Source organism: Melospiza melodia, chromosome 6, assembly GCF_035770615.1.
Source record: "Melospiza melodia melodia isolate bMelMel2 chromosome 6, bMelMel2.pri, whole genome shotgun sequence".
Classification (NCBI taxonomy): domain Eukaryota; kingdom Metazoa; phylum Chordata; class Aves; order Passeriformes; family Passerellidae; genus Melospiza; species Melospiza melodia.
In genome coordinates, this window is record NC_086199.1 from 16,824,186 (window position 1) to 16,850,169 (window position 25,984).

Genomic DNA, 25,984 nt, shown 5'->3' on the forward strand with positions numbered 1-25,984 from the left:
GTGAGTCTCTTAAACCCCAAAGGAGCTGTTGAGTCTGAGAGGTGGAGGAGAGCAGAGTGCCAGACTTGAGCAGTCTTTCACACAAATTGCACTGGACAGTGGAGTTGAAAGTTTTGAGGGAGATGAACTTACCTTGGCCTATTGTTTCATGACTGAGAGTTTCTGAGCTCTCAAGGATATTTCCACCAAAATCAGGGCTGGTGTTCCCTCAGTTGGATATTAAAAGTAAAGGGATGAAAACCACATCCCAATTCTTATCTCTGTGTGTTTCCCATGAATTCTGTGGAATTATGCTGGTTGAAGCTAAAAAATGAAATTCTTTGCAGGTTTGATCACTTATTTCAGCCAGGCAATTATTTTCTGGCTTAAAGCAAATTTTTTTTTCAGTTTCCACAGGAGTAAAGCCTATCTATCACTATTTTAAAGAAAACCTGTATGTATTAAAAAAATTATTTGACAGTAACATCCTCAAATGCTAAAGCTGACAGTAATTTTACTGTAGAGTGGTCATATTTTTGTAAGTATTGCCTTGGAAGAAAATTTATGTTCCTAGATGGGACAGAAGATGACAACAGAAATGCAAATTAGCATAGCAAACAGGAAAAAGCAGCAAGGCCTTATCTTTAGCTAGTGCTTCTTTTGAATGCATAGTACCTGAAGCTGTGAAAGGAGTACACAAGAGTACACATTGTTAACCTTACAAACGTATACCCAACATCCCTGAATCTTCTGAGGAGACATTGAAAGAAATGCAGTCTAGCTGTTCTGCACCACCAGGTAAAACTGCATTCCCGTCAGATCAGGTACAGTTTGCTCCACTGTTCTCCAGTGCTGAGCATCTGTGTGAGTATTCCATGAGGTGATCAAATGCTGGGTGGGGCATTTCATTGTTCAGTTGAGGGTTTCATCACTGAGAGCTGGTCCAGGCTTGACCTCGTAGAACTGAGTGCAAATGCACTGTCAGCAGTGGTTTTGGTGCATTAAATTGTTATAGTATAGTTTAGTATAGTATAGGATAGCATAGCAATGGCTTCTGTGGGTACGTGTTTGGATTATACCAGATTCTTCAGGTGAAAACAATTACATTCATATTCAGTGAAGATGAAAGGAAAGCTACAAATGAATCAGTCATAAGTGTGTAGGTTTTGGAGTTGATGGCAAATAAGGAATATTTAATAGCATATCCTCTAGAAGTGAGACTATGAATATACCCTGTTACCAGAGTTTCACCATGTCCTTCCAACAGAGGAAGACAGCTTGCTTTCAGGATTGTTTTTACAAGTAACTGTAAGAGAAAGTGCTAAAAATTCTCCTTTTTTTCACCCTGCTGAATTGAACTGCATATTACAAGGTATCTTGTATGTAAAGGGAAATTTAAGAAATGGAAATTAATAATCAAGAGTTTTGTGCACCCTACATCCTCTGAGGAAGTCTGTGGATTGCTGGTTTACCAGAGACACCTTTTCCATCACAGTCAAATCTGATTAATGCTTTTCTGCCCCATCTATAAACCAGGGATGATATTTCTTCACATTTTAGATACCTCCAAAGATAAAACAATAAATATTTGTAACTTGCTTTGTGATTCTGAATCACATAATTTTCTGGCAATTTTCTGTTATGTACTAGGAGTTATGTGAATCTTGATTTCCCAAACAGGCTTTGTCTTTATCAAAGATTTAGAGCTAGGAAAAGGCAGCTTTCTGAAAAATGTACTATGTATTTAACAATTGTATCCCTTCTAAAGATTTCCTTGTGTTTTATCTTCAGGTTATTAACATTCTGCAGCAAGTTGTCACTTGAGCCTAAAGGTTTTTGGAAGAAATAAACTCTACATGAAAACTGAATGTAATTAAGTCTGACATTCAGGACCCTGATGAGTGATACAGAGGGAGAAGTAGAAGATGGTGAATTTCACAGAGAATGTGACTGAGAAGTGCAATATTAATCACGAAATCCATGAGACATTATCCCCTGTGGTGTACATATTTGTGTTCATATTAGGCTTGCCAGCAAACTGCCTGTCCCTGTACTATGGCTATTTACAGATCAAGGCTAAAAATGAATTAGGTGTCTACCTTTGCAATTTGACTATAGCAGACCTGCTGTACATATTTTCTTTGCCTTTTTGGCTTCAGTATGCTTTACAGCATGACAACTGGACCTACGATGAGCTGCTGTGCAAGGTGTGTGGCATCATCCTGTACGAGAACATCTACATCAGCGTGGGCTTCCTGTGCTGCATCTCCATCGACCGCTACCTGGCCGTGGTGCACCCCTTCCGCTTCCAGCGCTTCCGCACCGTGAGGGCTGCTGCCATCGTCAGCAGCGTCGTCTGGGCCAAGGAAATCATCACGTGCAGCTTTGTCTTCACACATGGAGAGATCAGCATGGATGCTGAGAGCCACCTGGTGTGCTTTGAGCATTACCCCATCAAGAAATGGGAGCACAGTGTCAATTACTACCGCTTCTCTGCTGGCTTCCTTTTCCCCTTGTTTCTGCTGGCCTTCTCCTACTGTGGGATTCTACGAGTTGTCCACAAGAGTCCTGGCACCCAAAAGAAGAAGAAAATCCAAATTAAAAGACTGGTATCAAGCACTGTTTTCATATTTTTAGTCTGCTTTGGACCATACCACATCCTACTTGTAGTTCGTAGCTTGTTGGAGAACAGCTGCTCATTTGCTGAGAAAATATTCAATGTTTACCATATTTCTCTCCTGTTAACCACTTTTAACTGTGTTGCTGACCCAGTATTGTACTGTTTTTCCAGTGAAAGCACTTACCAGAACTTCGTCAAGATGAGAGACTCTTGCCTAACGTGTTTAGGCCATCTGAGTACTGAGACGAAGGAATCCTATCCACTAAACACTACTGAAACTCCCAACAGAAAACAGCATGAACAACAACCAGGGTTATTACAAATACCACTTGATGATGCTGGAATGAAGGACTGCTTCACAACTAATGCAGACAGCCTATAGCATTAACCAAAAGGACCTTAATCCTACACCTGCAGCTATGGCTGTGTTTGTGGATCTGTCTGAATTATTCATGCATTACAACAGTGAGAACTCCCAAAGGCTTATGAGCAATGCTGTGCAGTGGAGCTGTTTCCAGAGGTGCTTGGACCCTGGCAATAGTGAGGAAAGTATGTGCTAAGTCAGTTCAGTTATAATCACATATCTGTTGTGCTGCCACTTAAAATCTGTTTGTCTTGATGACTGCATTGACTGGAATAGGCCAGTACTCACGGTGTGCAGTTCTGGTGAACTCATCTTTAGCTGCTTCTGTTTGCCCCTGTAGCATCTAGAGAAAGTAATTCTCTACAAGCTGTCATCATCTGTTGAAAAGGTCAGAGACAAAAAAATTAATGTTCCCATATATACTTTTAAAAACAAAAATCCCAACAAAAAACACTTCTGCAACATCTCTGTAACTCTCTGTAAAAAACTTCTCCTTCTGCCAGTTTCAAAGCCTGCAGAGACCATGCCAGAACCAGATTCCTAAAACAATCAGTCTGATAGTGTGAGACATTGTGGGAGAACATGCACAAGGAACTCAGCACCTGCTGAGACCTTCATGCTCTTATTTCACTGTTGAGCCTCAGACTGTTAAACTTCTTTGTAAGGCTCCTAGAGACTTCTGGAAGTAGGAGACTCTGGGCTCCAGTGAGTGTCCATAACTTGGTGTGTTGACTCAGAAGAGAACAAGAGATTGGTAGTATGTGAGGTACTTTGATCCCGTGGGCTTCTCTGAGTCACTCTGTTCAAGAATATTTATTTACATCTAAATTCTACTACACCTTGCTAAGGTTTTGATTGTGTCCTTTACCATTTGTGTGTCTTGTGCAGCACAGACCATGCAGGCAATTACATAACAATGCATTTGTCAGGGAAACTGTTGAATTAATTCTGTTTAAACCATGTTTTTGCCCACAGATAACATCGTTTAGGGTTTGGTCATTGTTCAGTAAATACAGTATCAGTAGTATGATGTATGAATGATCTGTGCCCTGGTTTAGACAGAAACAAACTATAGGAGTAAGTGGAGAATAATGGCTGTTAAAGACCTGGGAGTTGTGCTCCTCAGTATTGTTTCTACCACCACCTCCTCTCCAGGTTCCTTAGAGTTTTTTTGTTACACTAATGATTCCTGTGTGATTCTTCTTTGAGATCTGCTCATCACACATCCTTTTACCTGCAGCTGTTACACCATAAATATTGCCTTGTCTTTTCAATACTCTGGTTTCAAACCTTCCTTGAAACACCTCTCTCTCTGCAACCCAGAGCTGGTAACTTCCAGCAGTATAATCAGTTCTGTTTCTTTGGTTTGCTTTTGAGTCCAAAGATTGTCTAGACAGATGGTTTATTCCTGCTATCTGAATATGTCATTGTAATACAGCCTTCCTAGTAATCAGATTCCAAAAGGAATATATTCTAACAGTTTTCTGGAAACCACCTTGAGAGTGTAACACTGGATATAATTAGTGGATGTGTTTAATAAAGAATGTTTTTATAGTTTTCATATTTTTTCACGCCATGTTTGAAATAACTATCTTTAGCTTTGGTGCACAATTTCTATTTGTGAGACTACAGATCCTCTCCTCCCTCCTCTTGCAGAAAGGATTCATGTCCTCAGTCATAAGAGGGGATTAGGTTTGCTTAGGTTAACATTTGGTTTGTTTAATTATTTTACATTTCTTTATACTTTGACCACTCAGCTGGATTAATTAACCTTACATCTGCATTTTTTTCTCCTGACTATTAGAACTGTTTAGCTTCATTTTCTCCTAATCTTTCATCTCCTCTGCTGTCTGTTCCAAGGGGTTTGTAGAGCAGGGACTCCCTCCCTGGAGTGCTGACCTTGTACATTGTTAAGCACCAACTCCTTGGGCCCCCCACGACTGCCAGGCTGCAAGACACACGTGGTTTGTTCCAGGATTAAATATTTGTTGTTGTGTTTATGTGTTGCTCCTTTACAGGTCCCCATGCTGTTTAAATTAGACAGCTGGAATGCAGAGCATGCTGTACTACATGGAATTGTCATCTGAGGGATTAAGGCTCATTGGAGATGGAACTTTGATGTGGTCAGCTTTGGTCAGCTGCTGCAGTTTAAAATCAGATGGAAACTTGTGTAACACAGTGCAGCATTCTGCTCCAGTTCTCAGCACTTATCCTGCTAACCCAGAACAGAAAGGAGGGTTTTTTTCTTCTTTTTCCCTTTTTTTTTTTCCTTGAGGCCAATATTTTATCAATTCTTTCTGTATTGTAACTGTTTGGCTTAGGCTGCAGAACTGTAACCAACAGAGCAGGAAGGAAACTCCCACTCACAGCTTTTCCTTCCCTCTCAGTCAAAAGACATTCACTCAAGGGTCCTGCTAAGGTTGCTAGAGACATGCTACACATGCTACTGAAGTAAATGCCATGCTTGGGATGCACACAAGAAAGCATTTTAAAAGCACACACTCCAGAAAAAGAAAAAAAAAAATATTACATTTTGTATTTCTTAATGAAAACTGACTGTTAAGACTTATATTTTGGGGCGAAAAAAGAGAAAAAGGTTACTAAATGATTTTTTTTTTTAAATTATCCATTGCACCTGTTAGTGTAACATGTCAGTAGCACAGAAAGAATAAAATCAGCTGTTTCTTTTAAAAGGATGCAAATTTCATTCTGCAAGTTCTGTGCAGCAGTGAACACATGCCATCCTGCAGAGTTACTGGCTTTGGCAAAAAGTTCAAGCATTCTTACGAAATATTTTACTTGATACTTATATATAGTTAGGAGAGTTTGGAGACTTCTAAAGGAGATATTTTCTAATTGTGAAACTTCCAAGATACTTTTCTAGTACATCCTTTGAGAAGTTTTTAGATAAAATGAATCTAAAAAAAGAAGACTGATCTAGAAAATGACCATTGGGATCTTTGGTGAACCTGAATGTCTAGCAGAAGTCTGGCATTAAGATTTTTTCTGTCATATGTTCTACTATTCTATGTCTTCAAAGGCCCTGTATCCTCAGGGACTTCTGATTAATGTTCAAAATATGCTGGTGCTTGTGGTATGAAATTATTTTTCTCATTCTGAAAAAGTTAAGTTGTTTGTCTTGTATTGAAGAAGGAAAATAAAACTCACCTGCCAGGAAGGAAAAGAGATATAAAGTGTTGTTCGCTGCTGAAAGTCCCACTGAAGGCAACTTCCATTTCATGACAGGAAAAGCACCAGTGCTGTAGGGGTGGTGTCAAATGCACCTCCCTCTCTCTGCTGGCAGGGCTGACAGCCAGCTGAACTGTAGTCCTGCCACTCACCTGGAGTTAAGGTAAAATTACAGCTTTGAATGACAAAAGCTGGGCACAGTTCACAACCATTTGTCATGAACTGCTTCAGTGTCAGTAATCCTACGGGACAGAATTCAATGTTACTGCACTTGGTCTTGTCAGGAGCTGAACCTCTACAATAGGAATTTATGCAAAAGTTCATTAACATAATGTTATACTGAATGCAAATGTTTATTCATTTAGAATCATGCTTTAATTTCTAATAATTATTTTTGTATTCAATTAATTTCTTTGTAACAACAGGATACTCTGAAATGTCTACACATTTTCTCTACTATCCATAAAGTGGCAAAATACATAAGTGGCAAATTACTAATATGACAGGGGATAATGGCACAGCCAACCCTTTACACAGAAGATCTGCAATGCTGCCCTTATTTTCATTAGTTCAGTTAAAATTTTCTCCTTCTCCCCTCACACTTCCAGAAACTATCCCCCACCATAAGAACACAAGAGGGGGGCTACAGGAAGTGTGCAGTGGAGCTCTCACTACTGTAACACTGCAATTTTGTTTTGAATCTTCTCTCTCTACTGTAGCTGTTTTCCTCACCACAAGTATTTTTAAATCCAGGTTGCTATGAAAGTTACTTCCTGTTGCAGTTATGAGGTTAGTAAAACAAGAACAGCAGTGCAATAATATCTCATTGTAATTTCATGCTTTCTTTGTAAAAGCCAGATCACCTCTAATTGTATAATATAATTTAATATTAATTTTCCATTAAAAATTATAAAATTACAAAATTCCATTTTCCATTATAAAATTACAGAAAAGAAATGTAAGCCAAGTGGATGATGATATCCTCTTCTTGTTTCACAGAGATGTTGTAAGGATAACAATGAAAGGCTGTGTGTGGTCAAGACACCAGAGATGAAAAGCCATCTTTTTCTGATCTTTTACATCTTGAGAGAGCCTCAGAAATAAGGAAATGACATGGGAGCATCTCTTCATGTAGAAATCACTAGGGGCAGTCAGTGCTGAGCTTCCTGCAGCAGCTTTTCAATCATCAGTGAGTGGGTGCTGTAGAAGGGCAGCCCATCCACCTCCATCTCCAGACTGGCAGTTTTGCCACTGCGGACCCCGAGCTGCACAAGTGCTTTCAGAAGCTTTTCCTCCTTGAAAAGCAAAGAAACAGAGTACAATTAAAATTCTGAATCAGACAAGGTCAGTCATCAAGATCTTTGTTTTAATTCTGGGAGAGACTGACCATATCCTTCATATTTATTTTGCCATCAAGTTGCAAGTACTATCTTGTCCCAAAGAATATGTTTAGCAGCTGGAGCTCAGGGAGTGTCAGATGGTTTATAATCTTAACTGCTACTTAACCATTGAATATTATTTTTCTCCACACTGCCTTCAACAGAACATTAGTGTCAATTCAGAAACATCATTTTTTGCTTGGTTTCAAGTTCCTACATTGCACAAATCAGAATCAGAGGAACCTCCACCCAAAGTATCTCAGAAATCCATCTGTGGTCTCCCCAGCCAGGCAGCTGGCTGCAGCTGCATTTTTATAGAAAAAGACAGAAGGGAAGGAGGGTGCACCAGGAGAAAAGGTTACAGAGAGCACCTGGATGGGCTGCACACTCACTTTCCTTTCCTGCAGCTTCTCTGATCTCTTTGTGCTTTGGCACTCTCTTCTCTTTTCATTTTTTGATTTTATGACAATTCTGGTTGCTTAGGGAAGGATTGGGGAGAAAACAACCTCGGAAATTGTGCTTCCTTGGCATGCTCTGAACTAGCATAGGCTTTGTTTAGAACTACAGTTATTTTCTTGCTTAACTAATATAAGCAGATAACAAAGTGTGTTCCAAGTTGAGCTGTAAAAGTACACAGAGGGAACAAAATCCTTTTTTTGTGAGCTATGGGACAGTTAGCATTGTGAGATAAAAAGATGGGATAAAATGAGCTCTGAAAAAAACACAGGAACAGTGAAATTTGAAGATCTGGTTTCAAGTGAATGTTATGTCTGGCATAAACTGCTCTGCTTTTCATTTGCTGTGAAATGTACACAGTAAGACTTCCTAATTTTTGGCATTCACTATAGTGAGAATTTATTCCTTGAATTCTGTTAATAAAAGTCTGAGAAAACTAAAAACCTGGTCACTTCTTAGCTTTCCCTATGCCAACCCTGTGATAGGTTATATAAGACCTTGAAACACTCACCTATCTATCTTTTCCTCTCTTTTCCTTTCCCTTCCTCTTTTCCTCTCTTTCTTTAATAGGAATGCCCTTTCTGAGCCTTGCCTACTGTGCCACATCCATTTCCATGCAAATTGCTGCTGCAACAATCCCACCAGTGTCCTTGACAAGGAGTTCTCTGGGTTTGAACACTTCATATTTGACACTACCACACAATAACCTAGCAGAAGTTCTCTATCTCCTGCACACACATGAATGATGAAAAAAAGGAATGTTAAAATATCTAATTTTCTCTTATCAAATGCTAGAATTTTTTCTAGGAACACTTCTAAACCGCAAAGAATACAGTAGCTGTGGATCTGAATTGAGACATAATATAGTTGTATTTTACCTAATGGTAAAACGGCCAAAATATAATCATTTCTGAATGAAGCCAAGCATGCCCTGCGTGATCAATTCAATTTAATTTTGTAACCTGCTCTCTGAATGCACTTTCTAAAGATGTGTCTTTTATTTCCTGGTAAATCATCCTAATTCTTAGCTGCAACAAAATTAAATGAGGCTCTGGTTTTCTACTAAAGGAAAAATAAGCAAAGTTACATGGTGTCAGCAGTGACACAGCTATTTAAGGAAATTATCTGGATACACTAGTAGCATAAATCTGCTACTTTATAATTAATATAATTATAAATGCACATCAGTTTACATCACATGAATGATCATATACATAAATGCAAATATATACAACTGATCTTTCTGCACAACAGAGGTTTCTCTGAGCACTGAGTGTATCTAAAAGGGCAAAGGAGATCTCTCCTGTCACAAAAGAGGCACCTAAATTGGATACACAAAATGTAATCCCTAATATGAATAGTTTGTGCTACATATTTACATATTAGAGCTTTCTGATCTGCTTATATGAGGTAAAAAAAGTTTGCTTGTTTAATACTACATAACTATGCCTGATAAACCATAGCCTACCATGAAATAGCTGTACAGTGCTGCAATTTGACCACAGCTTTCTCTTTACTAAATAATTATGTTGGGAGTGGGGTAACTGGAAAAATAATCATATTAATAGAAAAATATCTCATTAGTTTGTGCTTTTCTCAAGCACAAACTTCCTTAGACAAAGCTAATTAAGCACACTAAAATATGTCATATCTTTATATATTTATAATATAATTCATATTCTTATAGGTCATAATTTAAAAATAATACTATACCGCTAATATGTTGCCATTAATAAACAGTTCAGAAAAAGAACAAATGCTTGATATATGAACCTGTTTGTGAGATGCAATGAAATGCAGAGTTGACTGCAGGATGTTTAGCATTAGCTACATTTGGATATGTATGAATGAATTAATTTCATTACAGTCACTTTGGTGTAAAAGCACTATGAACATCTGAAAAACCAAGCCAATACCATAATCAAATTATTAGGTAAGCAAAGGTAAAGGTAAGCAAAGATTGTTTAGGTCCAGCTGTTTCCTGCTCCTGCAGTTCTCAGCACAGAACAAATGCTTTGCAGCATCTCACTAAATTGTGTGGAAAGGCTCATCCAGGAACTCAGAGCAATCTCAGTTTGCTGCTCAGTGGGAAGGGACAGCTCTGCACTTCTGGGGTTTGGCAGTGCAATCCTGACACTGTTTGAACACCAGCTTGAAAGGAAATAATGTTGATGTTTCAGGGGAAGTCTTCACTTAGTGATTATGACCTACAGCATTCATGCAAGTGGCATTTTTTGAAGAAAAATACAACACATTTTAAGAAAGCTGCCTGGTGCTAAGGGACTCCTTCTAATGTCCTCTTTCCAGTTACAATCACAAATATAAACACCAAGATGGATCTGTGTGGTATTGCTCTTTATCTCATTAGGGCACTTATTATAGCATTAAATGAAGCTGAATTTTGCAGAAAGTAGCCAGATAAACAGAAATGGTCTGATTTTTTATACTAATGGAGTACGTGAATACTAATGTATTCAATTTTCTGCACTGTTCATTGTTGTGTGATTTATAATTAAAGATATCATATTTTCTTGTCAGACATTTTGTCATTTTCTCTCCTCCACAGAACTGTTTCCATTAATTTTATCGCAACAGATTTTAGTATTGCACTTTCAGTAGCCCATTATTGGATCATTAATATTCCCAGCTGTATAGCTTAGTAAAACAAAAACAAGGTTTTCCTGTACACAATATAACATTTAATTACACTATCTCATTACCAGGAATTTTGATCACAGTCATTTTAGGATGCATTAATTTAAAGGTCAAAAATCAGTAGATGCAACTGGAAAAAACACTGAAAACTGAAAAATAATTAAACTGTTTTATAAAAAAGACTGCTGAAAAGGGCCATGTAAGCTTTGTTAAGCTATATGGCTACGTCAAGTGTTGGGATCAGTTTCAGTTTTATGACCTTTAGATGAAAAACTAAGATAGCAAGAATTAAAAAAAAAAGTGGGATCTACTCTAAAATACTTAAAATGTGCTTTGTTGGAATTTCATGCAGAATGAATCATCTCAGGAGAAAAACTTCTTTGTTTTGGGCAGTAGCTATGGTAGATGGATTGCATTTTGCTTAGCATTCTTGGACATCACACACTTAATGGGTTTGTCCAACTCTGCTAATAAAGCGGAATCTTGAAATCTTGAAGCTCCTAATTTATTGCAAAGTTGTGGAACAAATCTTATTTAATCATTAGGGGTGTGTGTGTGTGTGTATAGACAGATTTTTTTTTTAACCACTGTCAAGTTAAAAATAGAGGCACGTGCTTCGCAGGATGAGCACAGATCAGAGTCATTTCTCACCCCTCTCAGTTATTTTACTTTTTCTCAGTCTGAAACCTTTGCATTCCCAGAATATCACACTGTACAGAGCTGCATTAGTCAAAACACATTTAAAAATATTCATGTACAAGTTTTTCTCCAAATTCAGTTTAGAAACATTCAAAACTAATTGCAGAAAGGCTCCAGCAAACTAGAAACGGGGGAAGGTACAAAGATCAGAAGTATGGATTGGCTACTGCATAAGAATTTATGGCCACTAAGAACTGTGGCTTTTGATTTTGAAAGCAGACATCTAAAGGACACTACAACAGAGGGTTATAAAATCATGAATGATACTAAGGAAGCAAACAGGGAATTTTAATCACTGTATCTCTTGCATTGCCCATAAAATTGTAGCACTGTCTTCTGCTTGAAGCCACAAGACATGAACACATTCATACTGCAGGATTTTTATTTGCAATCTGTCTCCTTTGTGCAAAACAGTCTAAGCGCAGCGTGGCTGCTCCTTCACAAGGAATCCCCAGGAGCACCCAAAGACCCTGTGAAGGTGAGGCCCTGAGCCAGCCCGGGCAGGATTGAGCACCGTGTCCCAGCAGCCCAGCCCTGGGCACAGGAGGTACCTTGGGGACGGAGGGCAGCGCTGGCAGCCAGGGCCGCTGGCTCGGGGCGCGCGGGCAGCCGAGGGCGCGGCGCAGGTACCGCTCGTGGGTGGCACAGCAGCGCAGCACGTGCAGGGCACAGGCAATGGCATAGCCACCCCAGTTGGACACACCTGCAACGAGAGACACCGTGAAACCAACCTGCACAAACTGGCTGCCGAGTGCCCAGAGTGTGCCACACACACCTGGGTTAGAACGGAGAAACCTGAGCCCAAGGACAACTCAGACCTTCCAGTCCAGAAGTTGGTCTGTGCTGAACATCTCTCTCTCACTGGGAATTTTATTTCATGCTGGTGTAAAACAGAATTTTAACTATAACATTCAACTGTTGAACATCAAGAACATACATTTGTCCTTGAGTGATTATTGAAAGGACTTATCTCTTTGTAAAGGGGCAATATGACTAATTTATGCCTGATAGGGCCCACACTAAACAGAAGTTTATCAATTATACTGAAAATTTTTATGTGCACAGACATTTTAGTCTTCACATAGATAACTTCTGCAGTCTTCCTTATTAATATTTGTTATTGAGTAACCTGGTCTAGTGAAAGGTTTCCTGCTCATGGCAGGGGGAGTAGGAACTGGATGGTCTTCAAGGTCCTTTCCAACCCAAACCATTCTAGGATTCCATGGTTCTGTGATTTTAAATAATGTGTGATTTTTCAAAAATATGCAGGATTTTCCCAACTATTTCCAATTAAGTGCATTTTGTTCATGGAACATTCTCAATTTTCAGTCAGTTCTTCTGAAGCAACTCTTCTGTGCTTAACTCTTCAGAAAATGTCCATAATACAGAGATAGATCCTCAGTTTGCTGAGGATGACTTGGAAAGGGCCAATAAAATTACTTGGAAAGACAAATGTTTCCTTGTCAGTTCCATTCTCAAATATCAGCTACTCTCCCACCCCACCAAAAATCCTTTACCAGCTACAACAGTGAAATCAGCTTCAACATCACAAGCTATAACATCTCCATTTTTTATGTGCTTCTTCACAGCATCTTTTACTTTGCCCATTCCTAGTTCATTTCCTCCATCTCCAACACCTTTATAAAAGGGAAAAAGACAAAATGAGTATGAACACAGCATAAAACTGACAATCCCTTTAGAAAACATCCAGTTTCTTCCCCACAGTTGCTATGATAGTTCATAGCTCCATATGAGATGGTTTATCCTTTTTTTCATCCACAGCACCTAAAAACAGAAGACTCTGAATGAAATAGCTGAAAGAATCATCTATTACATGCCAGCCTCTAAGTTTATCACGCAATGTACACTGTACATTGCCTGCATGCAAAAGAAATCACAGTTATCAAGTGGTTATGAACTGCAGACAGAATCAAGACAGTGAACTTTGCTTATGGAAGGCCTCACACGAGTGTTCTATATAATGTGTTATCACAAGTACATAATCACAAATAAAGAAAGAAGACAGAAAACTAAACCCAAATCAAGCTGAGAAATCAGCCAACAACTATATGATAAAGCAAACATAGAAAACCTTGGCTTGTTACAAGCTTTAATCAAAAAACCAGAATAGAAATAACAATTATTGCAGAAAGACAAGCAAAAATATCCATAAGGATTCGGGCAGAAGCAGGCCTGACTGCAGTGACCACCTGTTTGATACAGATCCCTCATGTGCTGCAGTACACAAAGAGCCCAGCCCCATATACTACTACTGTTTTCATTTTCCACATCACTTACCAAACAATAGCTAGTCTTTATTTATTTTAATTTTCTTATATACTGATGTGGGACCTAGATTTTTGTTGCACAAATAGAAATACTGTGTATTTGTCTTAGTGCTTTTAGTGAAATCAATGAAATCTATGCAATTTCAGGAAAATTCCAGGCAACCTGATATTTAGGACATAAAGTTGTCAGATGACATTCTGGAGATGAGTGAAATATATAAACTAGCAGTTCACATAAAAGCTGGATAGTACCTCTAGTCTCTTAGCAATATATTAAAAAACATACTAAAATTATTTATAATTATTAATAAATTATTATTACTATTGAGTTGGAAATTAAAATTTCTCTTTCATCTGTTAATCTGAATGGCATCTTCTTCAATTTGAAGATTTTACAGAAAAATCCCTGACCATGTCTGTGAAACAGAATAGTGAAGAGCTCCAAGTCCTCACTGTGATGTATCAGATTTGAATTTGAAATGTGACTGTGCTCTAATGCATAGTATGTGTTACAGCAGAGAAATTACAATATTTATAATTTACATTTCAAGGCCTGAAAACTGGTAAATTTAACACTTTTAGTAACTGCATAAATATCTCATGTGTCTGTAACAAATTTCTTCTTAAGTGAAATGGAAAGTTATTTCTCAGCAGCAATTTTTATTTGATTCCTTAAGTCTATCCAGTCAAGCAGGGTGTAACTGAGTAAGCTTACATAAAAGGATTTGCCATGGAACAGCTACTCTTTTTTGTCTGCTTTAATAATCTGCTCACATTTATTTCACCATTGGGAGTTAATGGTGCTTTCAAAAATCTCTTTATTAGTAGTACTTTTCAAACAGGTATTGATATAATACTGGTGCTTCTATCCTCATATATAAACATGGAAGTTTTACTGCTTTGTAAGAATCACACACAATATTCTGCTTTTTCTTACCCTCAAAATTAAAATTTTTGCTCTCAACATTCTTTAAAAGGGCTGTGATGAATTCTTGTCCCATGAAAATAACCAACAGTTTATTTAACTGAAATATATTGCTCCATTGCTCAGGGCTTTTTCTATGTGTTCTGCTTTGCTTTTCCTGTCTTTGTGGGAGTCCTGTCACCAGGATGGCTGCACCATGAGTAAATGTATTGCTGTGGATGGATCCCATTTGTGTCACACTGGAAGGAAAGGAACACCCATTGAAAAATCTCCTCTCCCATCTGTTTTCTTCTTCTTCCACACATTGCCAGAGAACTGTATTTTACTGTAGATCTCCAGGGTGAAATTCACCTGTGCAACACATCCATCCATACATGAGCCAGTCAGCTTTGCTGCTTTTAAAGTCAGCAGAAAGAAACACTCCCTTCACACATTCAGTTCATCTCACCCCAAGGCAGACATCTCAAATATAGATGTCTGAAAATAGGCAAGATGAGTCCTCTTCTAAAGGCCCAATTTCTTTCCAGGCAAAGGAAAAATAGTTCTGCTGGATCTTCCATGCAAGTTCCCACTGACTACATTGTTTTCTGAAACTGCATTCATGAAATATGCAGGAGATATCAGTCTTCTATGCTAAAAATCTTTTGTATGAAAGGAAAATGTGTGACCCCATTTTTTCATGAAGTACTTTGGAAGGCTTTTAATTAGCTCCTATATAAATAGCAGATAGCTATGTCAGTTGTATGACAGCTGAAAAAATAATATGTGGTTCCAGTAACATTTCTTAATCTTTTCTTTCAGACTTAAGTGGAAAATGAGTCCCTTCCAAACTCAGCCTTTCATGGCTTCTTACTCTGTGAATTCCTCAAGGCTGCTCGTCACTCCCTGAGTTTTTAGGATGTCAGTACCCATACAATTCAGGCATTGCTCATGCTTTGTCTGTGGTCAAACTCCCAGATCAGATTTTTTTTTAAAAGAACACAGACCTTGTTTTAAATGCAACACTTGACAGCAATTAATCAGCATGTAACAAATGTTCTAACATTTCCCCTCTCCACCTACTGACACAGTGCTTCTTGCCACAGAGCACACTATATAAAGAATTTCTGTAGGCTGAAAACTTGATCTTTCTGGTATTCTAGCCTATAAGGTTATTCAAGTACTCCATCCTAATTCTGTACAATATTTGCATTTATTCTGGCACTAGTCATATGCCTCCAAATGCCTACTGACCACAAAGAAAGTTGAAGACAGCCCCACCAGAAAAAAAAAATTATCCTCATCAGTAGCAACACGTTGCTATCAGTAATGGGAGACAAAACACAAAGGCCACAGTGGCCAAGTTAAACTACACTTGGCAGAAAGACATTGAAAAACCCAACATCCAACCCAAGAAATTGCTACCCAATCAAAATAACAGACACAAAAAATGAACGTGATCAGCAAAACAAGAAATGTTAGCTGGATAACAGACAATGTAAGAAACAATTACATTGCTTTCTTACAGACACCCAGTCAGTTCTCCAGAGCAGAATATCCACTTACACAAATGCCATGGGAGAACAGAGCAGATCCCTTCATTGTCCTTTAAAGCCTCTGACTTGTTAAACCATTTTCTATGCAGAAATCTTTATAGATAAAGTTCACAGCACTGAGACACACTGAATCTGAATAACTGCTTTTCTTCTTTTTCACAAGCCTGTGGTATTTGTTATTAATGACATTTCATAGTATATTTGAATATTTAGAGAATGTTTGAAACAAACTGCATTCTGCTGAACAGATTCAAATTCTCAGCTGGCAGAACATTCCAAACTCCAGTAAATGAATAGTATACTTTGAGCTGCTGTGGGAGATATTTGAAGAGATTAGGGTATTTTTACTAAAGAAATCAGGTTGTGATGTTATGTAAGTAGCTGAAGAGATCAAATTCTTTTATCAACAACCTAAAATCAGGGACAGGAGCTGAAACTAACAGCAGCAGATGAAGCTCTGAGGCATTTGCTAGACATCTTTATAAAACAGAGCTTTTCCTATATAATACTTATTCAGTCAATCTTTATCCTCTGTTGAGACTGCCAAGACAGTGCCATCTAGAGTGCTTCCTTTTGAATGTTGGAAGGTACATCTTATGAAGAGGAAAAAACCCTGAATTAAATCTAAATACAAAGTATTGCAAGTTTTACAATAATAACACATATCAGTGAAGTCCTCTGCTACACAGCTTTTAAATTGTAACAATAGAGTGAAATCAGACTATGCTGTGGAAACAATTGAAAAACAGCAAAACAGAGAAGCCAAAGTTCCCATGCTCTTGGTAATACTTAGGAGTGAGTCCACAGCAATGTAAGAAGAAAAAAAGCTAAATCAGCAGATGTGACAGAAATCAGTCTGGTATGGGTACTTATTTCTAATTTCATTTTAATATTTACAGAGATTATATATCTCCAAAACTCTCATTTGGGCCACACATAGTAGCAGGAAGCATTTGATTGTACAACGATATTGTACAATGGTCTATGGTATATTTTTTCCAAACCAGATATAAATAAGTTTTCAAGAAAAAAAAGTTTGTTGCCTAAAGACAGGAGCAGAATGTTGACCAAAGCATTCTCATTCTAAGTATTAGCAAAGGCCAGTGTTATTTATGTGGGAAGGACAAGGCATTCCTTTCAAGATTCTTACTGTACTCATGGATTTTGTTGGAGAAGGCACTACTTTAATAGATGCAAATATGTAATCCCTGCTTAAAGGAATGTACTGCTAAGGACAATATAAACAAAGACTCTATCCAGACTGCTGTTTTAACTTAGGTGCAACAATCATAAAACCAATACTTTAAAAAAGACTGTTACCATCCAACAATCATTTGTGTTCTATGTTGCCTTCAACACAAAAAAATACAGAATAAAGTCACTATCAAAACTGCACTTAGAGTGTATGTACATAGACTTGTGTCTAGGTAATACATCTGGGCCTGCTTTTTTTCCCTTTTTGTCCTTAAATAACTTTGAAATAAATTTTTTTTTTCTGGCTGTGAGAATCCTTCAATAGAAACCTGTAATTTTTCTCCAGCAACAGTGTCTTCAAATCCAATCCCAACAAACAGCTGCAGCCTGAAAGCAGCCACTCAGCACCTGCCTCCTGCTCCTCTTCAATACCAGTAGGAGTTCCTGCTCTGTGCTTCTCTTGCTTCTGACAACATCACACAAACTCACACTTACCTGTTGTTGTGATTCCTGGAATGGTTTGTGCAGCTAAAAATAGTTCATCTATGGGATCCACAAGATGTTTAATGTTAACTTTCCTGGCATTGTAATAATTGCCATCAGCAGCCATCCCAGCACGTTCTATTGCTACCAGGTGATCAAATCTGGTCAGAGGTGAGTGAAAAAACAGAAGGGAGAATGCAAAGTTGTGATTTTCCCATGAAAAATACTTCTGTTGGCTGCTTGTGCTTGGTTCTATTTTTTGACCATTTGGGATTCAAGGTAAAACTTGGACACTGTTTTGTTATTTCTGAATGTAGTTGTCTATGGTTTTTTTTCCCAAAGGTTAGTTTAGGGTTTTTTAAATAGCTTTACTGCAGCTTCCCTAAACTACATTTGCTACCAAGAAATTGAGAAGTTCCTGCAATCCTCCTAGCCAGCAATCCTTTGGGTCAGCCATCTGGCCTGGCTCTGTTTCACATTAAAGCAGACAGTATCTTCTAAAATATTAGTCTCTGTAAGTGCATTCAAAGAAAGCAAAAAGTGGAAAATTAATGATCATCTAAATCCTTATTAGTGCAAATATATTCTCTGCTTAAAGTACATTTCTTGGCAAATATTCATCAGTTTCTAGTTAGGCAATGTTTGAGTCTTTAGATTTGGAGGATTTATTTTTAAGTGCATGGCTGTTTTGGTGGTTATGAAAGTAGACAGATGTACTGCAGCTGTCCTACATTTTAAGTAGAACTACAGTGCTCAGTTCTGCCACTGTATGTTAGAATTAAGTTATTTTGCTTCTGTTTCTCTGATTTTACTGTTAAGAGGTTACTAATTCTGCTGAATTACCTAATGTTCTTGTGGGTGGGTATCTACAGGGATTCAAGAGACCTTTAGCAGATAACTTGTCTACTTAAAAAAAATACTTACTTCAGCCTTTTGGGACTAAGGGACCAATTTAAATGTAATATGCCTATACTTTAATTAAGCTTAGCTATAAAAGACATTTTTAAAACAACACATAAAAAATAAAGACAGTATCATGCATACTGTTACAGTACCCACTAACCTGTGGAAAGAGATGAGAATTCAATAAGTAAATGAAGAAAATACCAGCGTGAAAGACCTTTTTATTCAAGAATGCAAACTGAGGGCAACTATATTAAAATACTTTACAAGGAAAAATCAATAAAAATGAGCAATGTACGCCTACTTCAAGGAAATATAACTTGCATGCTAAGTAATGAAATGAGCATGCAGCTACTTAGCAAATTCTCCAGTGCATTTACCCTAATCACACCATTACAAACACTTGACATTTTATTAAGTCACATCAGGTTCCCTAGCTGTCAGACTAGAGCTAAAGCTCTAGAAAATGCACACTCTCCACAGTAGTTTCCTTAGCTCTTTCACTGACTTTGATATAATACTTTTTGATCTTCTCACAGATTTAAAAAATGGTAATATAGTGTGTGCACATATATTTATAAATAACAGCTGAAAATATTTTAGAACTTCTTTGAAGGAAAAGAACTATTGATATATGAAGAATTGTTTATTTTTTGTACTCCAGAAGTGCATAATTGCAGAGTAATGTGGAATTCTGCACTCAGTGTATGCTCCAATAACAGTGTTTGGCCTCAAAGTTTGCTCTGTGCATTCAAAGTCTAAAGGATTTACTTGCAGCCATTGTGCCTTCTTAGACCATGGTCCTTATTTTTATTATAATTTTGCATAGTAGAGGTGTGACCCATTCTCAAAAACCGAATGCACATACCTAGGTCTTTCAGGATTCCCATTCTCACACAAAAACATTAAAGCTGAATTGGCATTTTCCCTTTCATAACTCAATAGAGGGATGGGCTTCTTCAGGATTCCTACAGGAAAGCAAAATGAAATTCAGATGCTACATATTTTTAATGTATCTTTGAGTAACTTAAAAAAAAAGAAAGCAAAATTGCTAGAATAGTAAGAATTCAAGGTCTTTACACAGTTCTTGATGAGCTCCCTATATCCTTACTTTAATTTAAACTTGTTTAGATGTAAATGATGTTAAATGGGACCTTGAAGTAGAAAATAGGTTTACAAGAATAAGAACAGACATCCACAATTTATCACATCCAGAATCAGTACTCAGCTATGTACACATTACCTTGATGCCAGCTAGATTAACAATATGTCATCATGAGCAGAGCTTAGAGGATGAATTCTGATTCATTCTCTGGGGAAAATAATGTCCTGGACTAAGTGACAGATTAAAACTTGTTGCAGTGTGAGCTCATTCCCTGTTTTACCTTCCCAGGTGTGGCAATACCTCTCTCCCTTCCCCCTCGCCCCCTTGCTGAGTGAGTTCTGTTAATCAGGCTTAACATTCCAGCAAGGATTTGTGTGGTTGGTCACTTTCAAAGGATGCAATTCAGGCCTGGGGGTCATTGGCCTGTCTGGGTGTCCCTCGTTCCCTGAGACCCTGCCCCTCCCACCTGGTTGGTGCTCACCTGTCCCTTCCTCTCCCCCGTCCCTGGGCTTAAACCGAGCCAAGACCATGCCTCTTTTATTCTGTTGGAGCTGTTACCAAGATTCAGATGTCTGTGACCACAGAATAAAACTCTGGATTAAACCCTCCGACGGAATCCGCTCCTTTTGTCTTCACCATCGTCTGAAGCCTTTCCATCAGAGGTAAACTGAGTTCTTACAAGCCTGGCTTCTTTCCAGTGCCAGCTGCTACATCCAGCCAGCCAAAGGTGTCCCCTGAGGTGAAACACCACAGCTGCCGCCTTTGGCCCAGCAGCAAGGGTCAGACGAGCCCAGGCACGTTCTACCTGGTAATATTGGGATCTTAATCCAGTAAAAACTGAAGCAAACCTTGGCTGAAATCAGCAAGATATAAAACTGAAAACCCCATGTCTCTTACCTAGTTGAACAGCTTCTTCAATAATCTTTGTATTCAGCTCCATGGCTCTGCGATCCGTAACCATGGCAACCCGTTTCTGCAGGGCCTGCAGCACGGCCGCGATGGCCAGGGCGCCCGGGGGGCCGTCGTTCTCCTCGGGGGGCTGGTGGCTGTAGTGCGTGGGGAATCCCGTGGTCACCAGCACCGAGCCCGCCCGCGACAGGGCCAGGCTGGCCCCCAGCAGCTCCCCCTGCCGCCGCAGGTGCCCGATCCCCCGCTCCCCTGGACGAGAGGGTTGAAAGAGAGCAGTGCGCTTCAGTGTATCACTCTCCTTTTCAAGTTTGCCTCTGGGTGAAAGTACATGCTTTAGTGACATAAAATTGGTTAAAAAAATAAAAGAGAGAAACCTCTGGTCAAGGCAGGAATTGGGGTAATTTCCTCAGGAAACATAAGAGATCTAGGATATGAGTAATGAAGATAATGGGCCGTGCTTCCAGGTTAAGAATGGTCAGGTCAGCTTTTGAAAATTATTATACCTAGCTTTTCTAGGTATAAATGTAAATAGCTTTTTCTGAGAGCTTATTTCATATTATTTCCTTTCCTTAGGCCCTCTGTTTTCCTTTGACAGTCCTGCTAGATCATGTTTAGCTACTGAAGCTGGATTGCAAGTCAAGCATCCCATGCCTTATAAAAGTTCTGATGCAGACTTCAGATGTATGAACTGATCCTTTGTCTCTATTTAACTCTGTCCCCTTTGGGAAGAGTTAATTCCCAAATAAATTTCACTTAATGAAATTATTAACCTCAGAAGTGAGGTTTCAGAGACATTGTAAGTTTCCGGGGGACTTCATAAACTCAGTTAATGCAGTGGTATCCAGGTGACTACTAGAAGTTCTTGTAACACTTCATGTAGCAGAGAACCACATTATCAGACCTTGAGAAATAGGTGAATATTAACAGGAATCTCTTCTCATGGGTCAGTCCCTAAATAGGCAACACTATTACCTGGGTATCGCTCTCACTGTTCAAACACTTCCTATCCCACATTCCTTCCCTGTCACTTGGAAAAAAGTTCACAGCTCAGTTCTTTCGGTTTGCTAGTACTCAAGAAAACCATGAGTACCAGCATGATGGGCTTATAGAGGTAAGCCTTCACTGGTGTTTTCCAGTCTCCTCACAGATTCATCCTTCTTGCACCCCTGACCCCCACATTTTCCTCTTTTTGTCCTCATTTTCCCCTTTGGCATTTCTCCTTCTGTTTCTCCTAAATAACACACAGGCAATACACAGATAATGGACAGAGAAAAAAGTTCAGAAAACTTAACATAAGCAGAAGTGGGATATAAGTGGGATATATTAACTGAGACAAAGTACTGTACTCTCCCTTAGCAATAAAATGAGCTAACTTTTAAGTTAGGAACTGTATTTCTGCAGAGCATGGCATCATGCCAAGCCAGCTCCAGAGAGTGGGAAAGGAGAGGCCTTGTGAGTAAAAATAAACAGACCCAAATGTATGCACACAGCCCAAACCCAGAGCTTGGGAGTACTGGGTGTAAGCTGTTTTCCACTACTGCCTACAGAGGATTTCAGAAAATTTATGGCACACTGAGCTCAGACTTTACAGCAGCTAGAGGGGACTAGCTCAGTGTGTATTTTAGGAATGGTTGCACTACTCAGTGTGCCTTTACTTCCCTCCCTTCCTTGCACACACAGGCAGCCCCACCACTCAATCTTCTGTGGTGACCTGGTCACTTTGGTCCATCATACAACACCTCAGTGATGGATATGTCAGCAGAAATTAATATAATTCCACTGTCAGAGAGTGGTGTCTGAAAAACACATGCAACTACTGGAATTCTCTGGTAAGACCACAGTAGGCATGAATATATGTAAAGAAGTGTGCTATTTACTCCACAGGGAACACCCATGTAGCTGTTACCAGCAAGCTGAGGCACTCTGTACTTCCCATACCAATTTCAGTTTTACTCAGTTCTTATTCCCTGTGGACTCTGCAGTCTGCTTCTGTGTACTTTGGGAGCATACAGCTCCCAAGATCAGATACTCCATTGTCCACAATGAATGAATTTGGCCAGACTCTGATATTAACTACAGTAACAGAAAGTATAAGACCTAGTTATATAAACTCACTGTATTCCATAAAGAATTCTTAAAACCCTCTTTAGATTCTTACTGTGTTGTTAAATCTAAAATATCTAAAAAGGTCAGATAGGTGGTATCTACCCCATAACAAACCCATTAAAGGGAGACAGGTTTTGTTTATACCTGGATCTACTCCAATTAGGGTCTCCAGAGTATTTATCTTTTGGGCTGCTTCTGCTGACACAATGCTGAAATGCAGAGGATTTTGAGAGATGCAGTGGACCTGTGGGGCTCCTCCTGAGGAGCTGACTGTACCTCTCTCTAGGTCCGTAACGAACGTGCAGTCAGGAGAATTGGTAAAAGCTAACGGAGCTCCTAAAATGAATGAAAAGACTTCAGTTAAATGTTATTATTGCAATGTAACAAATTATAGGCATGATAAAGTTTCAAAAAGCCACTTAATATAACAACAGAATCCCTGCCTGATGACACTTACAAAAACAGGTGATATTTTAAGTTACATTGGAGCAATTAATACACTTTGAGAAAGAAATGTGCTCATGTACATCTGAAATTTTTTTCACTTTTAAAAAGCTCATGTGGGTTTGGATCAGTTTTTTCCACAATGTCCTCTTTGGTCTATGTAGGAGGATAGACCATAAGTAAATAAAGGTAGTATAGAAAGTTATCTTACCCCCTAAAGAGTTGCAGCTGAGCCAATTATTAAGGATTAGGAGCAGGCCTGATTTTAACTGGCCACAGCTGTAGCCAATAAGAAGAGTGTTATGAAAGAGTGGATGGGTTGACTGAGGGGAGCTGGAGTCAGTTGGCTGCTGTGAGGATAAGGAAGTGCCTAGAGGAGCTGTCTGTGAGAAACATCAAGGAGGTATGAAACTCTAGCAATGTGGAACCTTTGCAATATAATGACAACAGGTCTAAACTTGAGGTAACCTAAGAATGGAACTCTGGTACCCTTCCAGAAGGTCTGTTGTGATGGCATTTCTTTTCCCAAGTCACCATGACCTATCATGGGGCCCTGGTCTCCTGGAGGTGGCTGAACACCTGCCTGCCCATGGGAAGCAGCAGAGAGTTAATTCCCTATTTTGCTCTGTTTGCATGTATGGATTTTGCTTCCCCTGCAAAATTGTCTTTATCTCAGTGCATGAGTTTTCCAGCTTTTACTCTTCTCCCCCTGATCCATGTCTGGGGTTACACCATGGCAATTTAAACTGGCAAGGAGCAATGTCAAAAGTGGACCAGTAAGTGTTAGCAAAGGAAATATTAGTAACCTCTAAAACCCTGGAGAAAAATAAGCTTCTTTAGACCTGACAGCCTAGTAGCTTCCTAAACTGAAAATATTTCCTGTCTTTATACTGATTCCAAAAGTCTGAATCTAGGTAATACTTGATTTGTCAAAATTGGCATGTTTTGGGGTAAATCATAACTGGTATACTTAAACAAGAAAAACCTTCTTGATTAGGAGGGTGAAAGTGGAGAAGATATTTCTTTAATAAGTACATATGTGCTTGGTTGGAGCTACATCTGTTGGCACTCTATGGCCAGCAGCTTAAAGCACCTGGGGAACATGGTTGTTGAGGTTTACTATAGCTCACCAAACAATGTGAGCAGAGGTTTTATGTGACCAGCTAGCAGATTCATCTAAAGTATGGGTACTGGTGGTGTGGCAGATTTTAAATGTCCTAGCTGAGAAAGTAGCACAGCAAAATAAAATCTATCCAAAAATTTCCTGCAGTGTACTAATGACAACTGGTTTTAATATAGAAAATGGAGAAATAAATAAAAGTGAAAAGTCTGTTCCAGGCAAGGGCAGGATAGACAGCCACATGTACAACAGATAGGAGAGACATTGGCAAATTTTTTCTCTTTTCCCTACCACAAGGATGCATAAGGAAGATGAATAGGTTTGCTGACGAAGCCAGGAAAGAATAGGATTTTCAGCATGGATTTAGGACTGGAGAAAAAAGATTGTATGTAAGAAAGAGCAAGAAGACTCTTCTGAGAGCTGAACATATTAAAGCAGGTGTTGGGAGAAGTTCAGATAAACATCTGTAAGAAACCAGATCTGAAAGGATTCTGCAGGGAGCGAAGGACAAAGCAGATAACCTCCCAGGGTTCTCCCACATATATTGCCTATGATTTTTAGGTTTCTTTATGGTATTTCATTTCACATAGTGACTAAGAGAAGTATATAATACTGTTTTACTATGGTTTTGTTGCATTTTCTTGCCCTCGGTGCTCATACATGCATAAATGACTGCACACAGTGCAGAAAAACTGTACAGAAAAAAAAGTTTCACTTATGTAAAATGTGTCACATTTACTTAATTTTGGAGAAAACTAAAAGCTCAACACTTTCCATGAGACACTTCAGAACCCTTTTCCATGTCAATCAATTTGCTAGCTCTTGACAACATTTTGGAAAAACTTCTGGCTTCTCTCTTTTTATTCCTTTTTATTTTTTTCTTTTTCCTTTACTATTGCTTTACTTCAATGTAGTACAAAATAATATTTTAAAAGGAAGAAGCTTAAAAATTAATGCCTTTAAACTTCTTGGTTTTTATAATGCTAAAAAAGCTGTTTTGATGTTGCCAGAGCTGTAGATTTAAACATTTAAAATACACAAAAGTGGTGAAATTTCAGTAAGAATTTTCTTTAAAGTAGACCTGTATTTCACAACAAAAACTCTCCTTCCAAAGGCTTTTGGTTGTTTGGGGTGTATTTTATCTTCCCCTAAAATCAAGCCTTCTAAACAGCCAATTGAGTATCCTTTTAAAAAAAGCAAAATAAAGCAGAGAGAGAAAAGAGATTGAGGGATAATTTAAAGAGTCTCCAAGCAGCACATACGGCTGTTGATAATTGCTTCTACTCCTGTTACTCCTGAGGCCCAAAACACTGGAATGTCACCAGGGTGAAGGTGAACTGGATCGCCATAGTCTGGTTTAGAAAGATCTTGTATTCCCAGCAGACCTGGAATTGATCAAAAATGAAATCATGAGCGATTCTAATTAAGCAGTAATACTGCAAAGCTGGGGGGTGGACCCCAAACATCATTCAATGACACTGAGTTCAGAGTTCAAGAGTGTCAAGTCCCCCTAAAGTGGAGCATTTAGTTTGCCTTTGAGTGCACATCCTCAGAGCCTGAGCTGGCTTGATTTCCCTCTTTCTGTACTTGATAACACCAGTAAGAATGTATTTACCTTATTTCCTCAACAA

At 38.7% G+C, this 25,984-nt stretch overlaps 2 protein-coding genes across 9 annotated transcripts in view; one reads left to right on the plus strand and one right to left on the minus strand.

Moving 5' to 3' along the window:
- The first annotated feature begins 1,904 nt into the window (after positions 1–1,904).
- Positions 1,905–7,292, plus strand: GPR68 (G protein-coupled receptor 68). Of its 2 annotated transcripts, none has more exons than XM_063160116.1 (2): positions 1,905–3,148; positions 4,982–7,292. In XM_063160116.1, the coding sequence occupies exon 1, from the start codon at positions 1,905–1,907 to the stop codon at positions 2,979–2,981; it is 1,077 nt and encodes a 358-aa protein (XP_063016186.1). In that variant the 3' UTR covers positions 2,982–3,148; positions 4,982–7,292. The 2 variants fall into 2 exon arrangements, with proteins under 2 accessions (XP_063016186.1, XP_063016187.1); XM_063160117.1 differs by having other exon boundaries at positions 7,152–7,292.
- Positions 6,485–25,984, minus strand: part of DGLUCY (D-glutamate cyclase) — a 49,470-nt gene continuing 29,970 nt past the window's right edge. For all 7 annotated transcript variants that reach the window (XM_063160108.1, XM_063160115.1, XM_063160110.1 and 4 more), the window contains 8 exons: positions 25,616–25,738; positions 22,934–23,125; positions 20,672–20,932; positions 19,538–19,637; positions 17,779–17,927; positions 12,859–12,978; positions 11,893–12,044; positions 6,485–7,447 (listed from right to left, as the gene is read on the minus strand). In XM_063160108.1, the coding sequence (XP_063016178.1) occupies positions 7,304–7,447; positions 11,893–12,044; positions 12,859–12,978; positions 17,779–17,927; positions 19,538–19,637; positions 20,672–20,932; positions 22,934–23,125; positions 25,616–25,738 (1,241 nt within the window). In that variant the 3' untranslated portion in view covers positions 6,485–7,303. The remainder of the gene's footprint in view (positions 7,448–11,892; positions 12,045–12,858; positions 12,979–17,778; positions 17,928–19,537; positions 19,638–20,671; positions 20,933–22,933; positions 23,126–25,615; positions 25,739–25,984) is intronic.

Excerpts from the sequence above, each read along its gene's own strand:
- GPR68 (XM_063160116.1), top strand. The coding sequence starts at position 1,905 with ATGGTGAATTTCACAGAGAATGTGACTGAGAAGTGCAATATTAATCAC.